General features: G+C 30.9%; 1 protein-coding gene across 2 annotated transcripts; it reads left to right on the top strand.

Annotated features, from left to right (window-relative positions):
- The first annotated feature begins 4,459 nt into the window (after nucleotides 1–4,459).
- LOC108727167 (uncharacterized) lies at nucleotides 4,460–7,114 on the top strand. Of its 2 annotated transcripts, none has more exons than XM_018455156.1 (7): nucleotides 4,460–4,648; nucleotides 5,274–5,770; nucleotides 5,996–6,115; nucleotides 6,181–6,236; nucleotides 6,309–6,387; nucleotides 6,470–6,598; nucleotides 6,796–7,114. In XM_018455156.1, the coding sequence occupies exons 1-7, from the start codon at nucleotides 4,573–4,575 to the stop codon at nucleotides 6,991–6,993; spliced, it is 1,155 nt and encodes a 384-aa protein (XP_018310658.1). In that variant the 5' UTR covers nucleotides 4,460–4,572; the 3' UTR covers nucleotides 6,994–7,114. The 2 variants fall into 2 exon arrangements, with proteins under 2 accessions (XP_018310658.1, XP_018310659.1); XM_018455157.1 differs by having other exon boundaries at nucleotides 4,638–4,653; nucleotides 6,796–7,113.
- Nucleotides 7,115–10,740: the final 3,626 nt, after the last annotated feature.

Below are 10,740 nucleotides of genomic sequence, written 5' to 3'. Positions count from 1 at the left end.
TCACGTACTAAGACATATCTTCGGGAACAAGTTTTTCAATAAACTACGTCATAAGAAAGAATTAATTATCGTTACCAAACATTATTAGCCGTACAAAATTATCCTTGTAAGCACACATCGAGCAATTAATACTTTTTAAGTCGCATCCTATTAAGAATTGGGTTTTAAAAAATGAGTTTTATTGTTACAAAATAGCAAATACGATTTTATTTTCCACTTAATTCAAAAGTTTTAAAAAACGTTTTAACTTGTGTTGTGACAAAGTTAAAAGTTTTACTAAAAGAAGTAATTTCAAAATAATTGTAAATTAAAAGTAACAAATTAGACTCTGTATAAAACGTTTACATAAAATTTGCTTACTAAAATATGAAAGCTTAAATTTTAATTACTTTTATTTATTCACAAATGTCCCTTTTATTGTGTGAATATTTTTCGTGCATAAATCTAGCACCAGTAGTATCTTCGAAAAAGAACGTAATTGTTTATTTCGGTGGATTCGTGCAACGTATTGCGACGTCAAATGATTACTCACTTCTGCGCGAGAGCTTCGAAAAATAAAAAAATAAAAATGATCAAGTACACATGTGATCCCCTCATAGTAAAGCCATTTTTCGCAATATTGCACGCGCATCACAGTACAATTTTTCAAACTTTACAGAGAATTTATTCCGGCCGATTGCGACTGTGCCAACAGTTCCGTCATGTCGCATAAATTACGCGTGCATTCGTCGGTCGATCGAGCGTAGTTAAAACCCTGCTCCGAGAGCGTTAACGGTTTTCCAGGAGCAAACACTCCAACGCTGTTTGCCCTCTTGCCTTGACAATATTGGCCGCCCATCACCATCACTCGATACCGGCTCGATGCTTCCATGCGCGTCTTTACTTTGCTCTTCAACCGCATGATACCATGCACAAACGAATATGAAAAGAAGACGGACAAAATGTATACTACTCAAAATTATATCGATGAATCATCAAGATACACTTTTCAATTTGTATCAAGAATCTCTTTTTTCTTCAGTATTAGGCTCAATCGTTGCGATTCGACAAAATAATCGAATTATGAAATAGGTAATATTTTTCGCAATAAATTTATTTAAAGATTTTCAATATGTTAAGATCTTCTTAAAATGATGCCAATTGAGTATCAAATTATTAAATTACTAATCAATTTAATTTGTAATATTACTATGGTAGTTCAGTTTGCTTCTTACTTATTGTGTATTCACATTATACGGTCTTAATAAATCGTTTATTATCGCGAATTAAAAAAGGTCAGAAAATATATTTTGAATACCAGAATAGAGTTGATCGAAATGATATAACGTCTGATAAATATTACTTACTTTCTGTGTATAATTTCGGAATCGCACCATATGAAATCATAAAAACTAATGTAAAGAAAAAAATTGGACTTTATTCAGAATTAAAAATTATCCTATTACCAAAAACAGAAGAAATGATTAAATAGTGTAAGAACAGAAATTATCTCGAATAAAAATAATATAACAGTAGATATATAAAAACAGTTAAAATATAATTAAAAATAGATAAATATTGATAAATATGTATATCTAAAATTATAACGGGATTATTAAAAATATCTTATAGTAAGGATTATAAAGATTCCTCTTCGTTATAAATATACAATAGAAAGAGTGATTTTCTTATTCGATTTTACAGATATGTCTCTCTTACAAATTTTATGAATCTAAAATTGATCGAATGGCTAAATTCCTTGACAAACCAGTAAATTAACATATACAAATATTTACGCAAAGCATATGTTTACATCAATTACAAGAACGCATTGTAGATGCATGAATTCTGACGGTCTATGAACATTTGAACAACGATGCCAATAGGGATGTGCCTTGGGGATATCATAATAACTACATAAGCTATGGAAACAATGCCATTGATATTCTAAAGAGAACCGAAGTGACATACACACATATGCAATGTATATTAATCTCCGGTAAATGTTGAATTAACGTGGAAGTTACTGTGAGTGGCTGTGATTTTCGAGAAATTGTCTTCTCTTCAAAGAACTTCTTCGTATGTAAAGATCAAACATATTATAAAGAAGATTCAGTTTGTTTGACATTTGCCAGAACGGCACAACATATAACTAATTAAATTATCGTAAAATAAGACAAACATGTGAAAAGAACCCATTTTGCGGATCTCCTTTAAACAGAAACAATATAATTAAAGAGACCAAGCACGCAAAAAAATATTTTGCTGCTCCAGCTAGAATTATAGCTATTTTTTGTATCTGATAGAAAATTATGTATCATACACATAGAATTTATAGCACAAATCTAAATTCTATCTCTGTCATCTATATGATTAAATGCAATACATATCCAATATCACAATACTTGCTAGAAATTGATCTATTTCAGCTATTTTTTGTACTTAGATAATTTTCTCTGTACCTGCAAGATCACTTTTTTGAGTGAGCTATTCTAGGATTTTTATTTCTAGCACTATTGTATAGTAGAGTCTACGTGCATTTCGAAACGAATACGCGGGCGCATGGTTGCGGTTGATCACTTCTTTTGTTTTTTTAACTCTTTTTCGCGCTCACGCACACACGGAATATCATCGCTTCAAGCGACATTCCGGCCCTCGAGCGCGGATATAGCCACTCGAACCATTGTTTGCGCTCCGGCTGATCTTCCATTTACCCTGCAGGCTGCAGGTAGGCGTATTCCTGATGACTAAGCCGTACTTCGCTTGCACTATCTATCTACGCGTATCTCCGTTAAAAGTATAACGATGACGCGCATCGCGACTGGCAGATCAAATCGTATCATTCTCCCGATAACCGATAATTAACGCTCGGGACGCGTTGTTACAGTTGATTGAATAGTGATGGATTAATTGTAAATGATTATTTTTACTTAACAATTTATAACAGTTACTGTTACTTCACAATAATCGATTAATTTAAACATCGATTAAATTACTGATAATACAATGGAAAAATTTTAATCAACTTTCTCAACAAGTAATAATGGTCGATTTTCCTTGTAAACATTTTTACACTGAAAAAGGATATGCTTTTCAAAAACTCCCGTACCTTTCAATTTTTAAAAACTTAATTTTGAATTTCTTATTTAAAACAATGCAAATTTGTAATATACAAGGTGTCTCAGAATAACCGCCAAATATTTTGTGCTCAGGTAGAGCGGACTAAACTAAGTCGAAAAATCCTCTACCATTTTGCAATTTTCGCAATAGTTAACAAGATATTAATTATATACTTAAAATCGCCGAATATTGGTTTTCAATAATTTTTTACTCAAGTACTATCAGTACTTTACCGAAAAACAGTATATGACAAAAATTGTTAATTTTCTTCTCATAGAGTTCTGAGAATTTTTTCAGAATTTTTTAGTAACGCATTTTTTCATGTTGATAAAAATAGTTGCCAATAAGAAAATGCAGTACTAAAAATTGATAAAAATTGATAAAAAAATTCTGAAAAAATTCTTAGAGCTCTACAAGAAGAAAATAAATAAATTTTGTCTCTCGCTGTTTTTCTGTAAAGTTGATAGTACTCTATAAGCGCATAATATTATTTAATATTTTAAGCATATTCTTAGAATATTAAATGTACAATTAATATTCTAAGAATATGCTTAAAATATTAAATAATATTATGCGCTTATAGGGTACTTGAGTAAAAAATTATTGAAAATCTTGTTAATTAACTATTACGAAAATTATAAAATAGTAGGACTTTTCGATTCAGTTTAGTCTGCTCTACCAAAACACGAAATATTTGGCGAATTATTCTGGGTCACTCTGTGTATATTTATAATATATATACACAGGATGTTCCAGAATAACCGCCAAAGAATACGCACTCAACATCAATTTTTTATTTAGATGATGAAATGAGATTCGTCGTCGCATCAATCAATTTTTGACGCTACGACTTTATCAGCAGTGTCAATAATGAGATGCGTAGTTTGCATCATTCTATAAAATTGATGTGTCGCTAGTGTACGGAGCTTCCAAATGTCACACAAAAAACAAAAAGGCCTCTCTTAGGTTTCTATTTGATATTTCAGTACACCGTACTTATTGCAAAAACTCTCTAATAGCTTTTTCGTTAAGGCAATCACACGTACAAAAATTTTAATCGTAAGGCCGTAAGCAAATCGACCAATTACAGTCGAGCGTTTTAAAACGTGAGATTGCAATTTTGATTGGTCAATTTGCTTCAGACCTTGCGAACTAAAATTTTGTACGTAATAATGGCATGCCCTATGGCCTTTTATACCGCATTGTTAGCACTTAACCGACAATCGTTATATAACGATAACGACGTTATCAAGATTGATTGTCCGTCCTTGTCTGACCCACGTAATAGTATGGAAGAGAACCAAAAAAAACGTGGACATTACCCTATGAGTTTTAATACACGAAAAAGGGATATCCACTGTCCACTCAGTCCTCACTCCAGGTTTCTCTCTGTTTCAAGTTACAGAATAAAATCTACAAGTGCGATAAAGATAGTCTGTTTGTTTTTGCCACACTCCCAGCGGCCGAAATATAATGATCCAATTGGTTTTCTACTTCCTAATTTGCGTCTTCGTGACAGCGAATTTCGTAGATACTTATAGATACAATGGTATTGTAAGACATTTTTTTAATAATTTCATATATTCATGTATGCATTTCTAACCTATAAATAATAAGTTTTGTGACAGTTCAATATGTTTTAAATAATATAAAAAGATTTAGGCTCTATCAAAATAAATTAATAATTAATAAATACCAATTGAGACCTAACACTAGATATTTTTGTGCAATTTATTCTACAACGATAATAATTTTAATACCACGATTTGAATCCTCTTGAGTACATTAATTAACATAATTGACTTACAATTTAAAGTATATACGCTTATGTCAGATTAAATCTATTTGTAAATTATGTAAGTTCTTAATCAGTTTTAAAATTTTAGCGGAATCTTGTTGTGTGAACGCACAATGTTTGCGTTTTAATATTTTTCTGTAGGTACATATATTTTGACGAATTTTGTCCAAAAAATGGACTTTTCGTGATAAAATGGAGTTATTAATTGAAAATTTAAATGAAACTTGTCTGTAATTTTTTTCAACAAGATGTGTGCATCTGATACAAATAAATACTATCTAATCTTTATATTTAAGTAAAAACGTATTAAGTTACATAGTTTTTACTTTCTTAAATTTTAAAGAAATAATCATCCTTTATTATAATTATCTTTCAGATTATGACATACAACTGAATGAAAATGTCATACAAAAATTACTGCGTACATTAGATAATAATAAATATAACAAGGACAAACGTAGGAATATCGAAGACGAGTTTAAGAATTGGAATGGACGTTGGATGCCTGACAGACCAGGTGATCCAAAACCACCGTCCAAAGTGTTTCCAAAGAATCAGCAACCATATGAATATGAATCTGTAACAGAGCTACCTCATAAAATGTATTGGCCTGGACGTTGGATGCCTGACAGACCAGGCGATCCAAAACCACCGCCCAAAGTATTTCCAAAGAATCAGCAACAATACGAATATGAATCTGTAACAAAGTTACCTGACAAAACACCTGGGGGTTGGATGTCTGAGAAATTAAATGAGTTCAAATTGCCACTCAAAATATTGTCAAACGAACAAAGTCATGAATACAAATCTATAGAAGAATTTCCTCATAGGATATATATGGGCCGTGTGTCACCAGAATGTGACGATGCTAAGGTTGCTAAATTCTCCATTTACATAGATTGTGTCTCAATTGAAAAAAATATTTAAATCTTATTTAACAGAATACAGCAGATATTTTAGGCTGTGGTTTACTTGACGCTACAAACGCTTTGAAGCATTCTTTAATTAGTCAATTCATAAAATTCTTTGTTCTGATTGGTCGCTCAAACACTTTGAAGCGTCAAGTGGACCGCAGCCTTAATAGTAATAAAATTTCAGACTAATTTAACTATTGATTGGGATCATACTCCCTCAGAGTATACATGTTATGGTCATAACATCATGCCAAGTAAGATTACAGCAAGAATTTATTGTGAGAACATTCCAAAAACATATCAGGTAAAAATATATTGTCATTAAATATTGACATTTACTAGCACAATTTAATCAAAATATTTTTTTAGGCTGCTCATAAGTGTATGAATCAAAAAATTGAATATGATGATGATATTCCTTTTTAGTAAGTATATAATATTCTCTTTAGTCACAAAAATAATTCTATTCAAACAAAATATTTATATGCGGTTTGCAGCGGTCCTCATAGACCTTTGTGGCCAGTTTACGGAGAATACAAATATTTGCCCAAACAAAGATGGTTGCATAGTCTTGAGGTGAATCATAATAACAACATAGCATATTACATATAAATGTAATATCAAAATAATTTATATTTCGTTAACCTATTGTTAATAGCATGGTGCGATTGTCATGTTGTATCACCCATGCGCAAATCCATTAGAAGTAGAACGTTTGAAAAATCTTGTTAACAAATGTCTCTGGCGACATATCATCACACCATATAGTTATCTGGAAGAAGAACGAGTAAGTAATAACTAAACGAGAGATTAAGCGATCATTACCAGACATCCTATACACTAATATATACATATATATATAATTTCAATTATTATTGGAACTTTTATATATATATATATACATGTATCATTTACTATTTTTAAAAGTTTAAATATAGAAGCTACTCAAGTTCCTTTGGCAATTGTTGTCCTCTATTTGTATAGCCTTTAGCGCTCCTATCTTGGGGATGCAGATTGACCATGTCTTATGTGAATCCTACAGTGGTGAAACGTTTCATACAGAAAAGGGCTCTCCAGGGCCCAGAAAAAATAATTGACGACGGTCAATTTCAGGATGGACTAATGAGTCGACCAAGCATAGTGACAGATGAAGCTGATACTGTGCTTTGTCCTAATATGTAAACGAATGTACATACGTAATATTATAAATAGCATATCTCTATCACTTATATAAGACTCAATTTATATTTTGTACATATTATTTATTAAATGCCTCTAGTTATCGCTTGTTTTTCATTATGTGCAATGTTTAGTTATTTATTTAATATCAAAACTATTCAATAACAAGTGTAAACTTGTTTTCTATATAGCTTGTAAATTAAATCTTATAGAATATTACAATAAATTATATGTGAGTACAAATGAAGTCTCATTTTTTTTCATCATTACGTCACTTTTTTCCGTATGATGTACTTCGTACTTACAGAGAAGGATTGGGGGAGATGCTGGGAAGACTTAAGAAATCAAGCCATTCCCTCTTTTCTTTTATTCCCCATATATTCATATATTCTTCATCTTTCGAAGAAGATCATTAAATACATTGAACATCGTGTCGGTTTTTTAAAGTTTTTTCTTGCGGATCGCTTATCTACAGATGTATAGTAACTTCACTGCTGTGCTGGTTATAATCTTTATTTTTGCAGATTACTTACTTCCAATGATATATAAAATTAGGGGTTAAGACGAGTGACACGCTACTGTTGTTATCAGTAATGCAAAATATGCAACTCGACTACTTAATTGTAAGTTGTTATAACGTAAAAGAATATAATTGTACAGTGAACGCTTCACTTTTCTCCTTCTTTCTTTGTCTTCTTTTTTTCGCTTTTACGAATGAATGTGTGTAAATATCGAGAGTCGTTATTCTTACATCGTTGATGTTTCTTGAGTGCAGCACGAGTAGAAGCTAGCGATTCATGTAGAAGGAGCGGTGGTTGCATCTTGCCGAATTGGAACTTTTCTCATGAAAAATCGATCGTGCCAAATAGCTGAAAATACTTAATATGAGATATATCATAATATATCAGACGTCTTCGTATTCAGAACGGTCTAATTTCTTAGACAATTTAGACTATCTAATTTTCCAACCTTTTAGACGCGTCCTACTATATACATCTGATATTTCAGACATTTAAATTTCTTAAATACTCGAATCTTTTAGACATCTTATTTTTTAAATGCTCCAATTCTTCAGACGCCTTACTTTTCTTTTAGGCAGTTCAGATGTTGTTAGGATATTTCTTAGATATCATTCAAGCCGCGGTGATATAAAGCCTCAATCTCAAAGTCGAAAGTTACTCTTCCTGACACAAACCGCAGCTTCGAATCTCGTTAGTCGAGAGAATAAACGCATTTTTATTTTATCTTTTTACTTTTTATAGCGCAATCTAGCGATTTCTAACTGTGTTCGACACATCAAGTTTCACGGTAAATTTTCTTTCGCCAGCCATGTCTGAGAATTCTCAGAGTAATATAAACAATGCGAAATGATGAAATTACCATTTAGGTAATAGTATCGGTTTCCATATAGCGAAAATTGTATTGCAGCAAATAAAGTAATAAGCGAATTTTTTCATACGATTAGCAAGGTGATATTACAATTTTGCAATAATGTTCTCGAAAGCAGTTAGATTTCTTTACCAGATGCACGGCTAGAGGCCTACTGCTATGCTCGTAAAGGGATATTTCCTTTGTGCTTGATTACACGACGAAAGGGCACATTCATTTGATGACATATTATCTCTACCGCAGAATTAATCATCACTACATCTGAACAATGCGAAATATCCAAGAAATATTTTCATTGCTCAATTTCACCAATATATTGATGTAAATCGATTTTATCTCTTCTTAAATCTAATACTAAAAATAAATAGATAATTGCATGCTTGAAATACGATCAAAATTAACCGTTGTCAAAATCTTATGGTGAACTTAAGAAGACAAGAAGTTTGATAAGAACGATGTTTAATTTAGAACTTAAGTAAAAATATACTTATTTACATATTCCAAAATTATCAAATATTGAATACTATTTATATCATATCATCCAGAGTTCTAACTTTGATTTTGTACCTCTTTCCGCTTAATTTATTTCAAACAGTGTCGAATTCTGTCCTTTCTTTTCATACTGCTAAAGCTCTCTTATACCCTTCATTGCGTCTTTTCTTTGACTTATATGCGATACGCGATATTTTATTCACGTCTATCTCTCTTGCGCAATGTCTAATCGGTCAAAATAATCTTAGTATCTTTATGTAAAATTTAGAATTCAGTTAATATCACGTTCATTCAAATTTGTCAGATAAGCTTTATAACAGCAGCATTGTCTTTTGTGTATATCTTATTTATGTATCTGAAGTGTATTTTTAAGGATGCACAATAAAATTAATTAATATAAATTAATAATAGAAGTATTAAGAAGAGCTACGAACCATAAGAAAATAATAAATTAAAAATATAATATAATTAAAGAGCCAAAACAATAATACAACAAAAATATAAACGGCGTTTCGAGCCCGATCGGGTCATTCTCAATGTTATAATTACAAAGTAATAAGTATATATATATATATATATATATATTTAAAATATAGAACGATTTAAAACTGGTCGATAAAGAGATAAAAAAATGTATGTACAGACTTCTAATCGATGTGTACTGGTCGTAAGATAGCATCCTGTTGTTATAAAGCTGATATTATGTCCAAGTTAAGCGCGTGTCGTTATAAAAGTATCACAATTACAAGTATCAAATCAAAGTCTATAAGAACGGAGAGAACAATGTGTACATTATTATAAAAATATGGACAATTAATGTTAATTAATAAAATCCTGTACGGAAACTTTGATAGTAAGATAAATTAATTAAATTTATACATACATTATATGTATTAAATGCTATTTGTAAAATTTGGATTGTCAGAGTAACAAAAAAACTATATAAAGATCGATATTTGTTAGTAAATCTTGTACATAATATATATATCGAAATTAATTACAAATTCAATTATGAAATAGTGTTTGAAACATACTTGCCTACTTTCTTCCCGCAGGTCGATTATATTTCTCATGAAACTTTTAATCAAAGTTTAAATTTATACATTCTCTTTAATTGGCATTTTAATTTTTATTTTTTCTGTGTTTCTTTAATTCGTTTTAATTGTTATTTTCTTCGATTGTTCAAAGTTATGTTTTTATTTTCAATCGTAATAATTGTGTAATCACTGTGTAAAACTGACAAATACGATAGCAATCACTCGCGGATTCAAATATTTCTCGTTTTTTCGGACATTTCTTGGATATTTTCATTGCCTGAATGTTGGCCTCACTCTCTCCAACTTGTAAGATTTAACCCTTCCTGGCTATAAAACCGGAAGAGAAGATCAATTCGAAGCCGAGATGGAGTTCTTTCATCTATTTCGTTTCCGAACGATTACATAAGACGGGGTATCTTAAGGGCAGGTCTCTTAAAATTATTGCCGACTTTGTACAGTGTCAATGATAATGATGATGATAATAATAATAGTAGTAATAATTAATCATTTATATCAGAGATAAGAACGCAAGATGCCGGATTTATATTGACGCGTCTGTCTTTTTTATGCCCTTTTTGCAACTTTTTATTTATGTACGAAAGAAATTACACAGCGCGCTCGCGAGATGTCGGATATACGTATAGGCAGAAAAAACACCGTTAACTTTACGAGTTCTTTTTTTCAGTGAGTATTCCTGTTAATATAGTATGCTTCTTTTTATTATTTTTACGATTTTTATCTATATGAAATACCTACAATAAAAAGTATCCATTATCTTTGTTACTCCTGCATGTGCTACAATTTAGTGTCTGTCTTTTTTTTACCTTTTTTA

Source organism: Mycetomoellerius zeteki, unplaced genomic scaffold (assembly GCF_001594055.1).
Source record: "Mycetomoellerius zeteki isolate Tzet28-1 unplaced genomic scaffold, Tzet1.0 scaffold471, whole genome shotgun sequence".
NCBI lineage: Eukaryota > Metazoa > Arthropoda > Insecta > Hymenoptera > Formicidae > Mycetomoellerius > Mycetomoellerius zeteki.
This window is presented reverse-complemented; position numbering and strand designations above follow the sequence as displayed.

Bases quoted from the DNA above. Each gene is read 5' to 3' on its own strand.
- LOC108727167 (XM_018455156.1), top strand. From the start codon at position 4,573: ATGATCCAATTGGTTTTCTACTTCCTAATTTGCGTCTTCGTGACAGCG. The intron at 4,649-5,273 runs GTATTGTAAGAC...ATTATCTTTCAG, and splicing joins AGATACTTATAGATACAATG to ATTATGACATACAACTGAAT. The intron at 5,771-5,995 runs GTTGCTAAATTC...ATAAAATTTCAG, and splicing joins CAGAATGTGACGATGCTAAG to ACTAATTTAACTATTGATTG.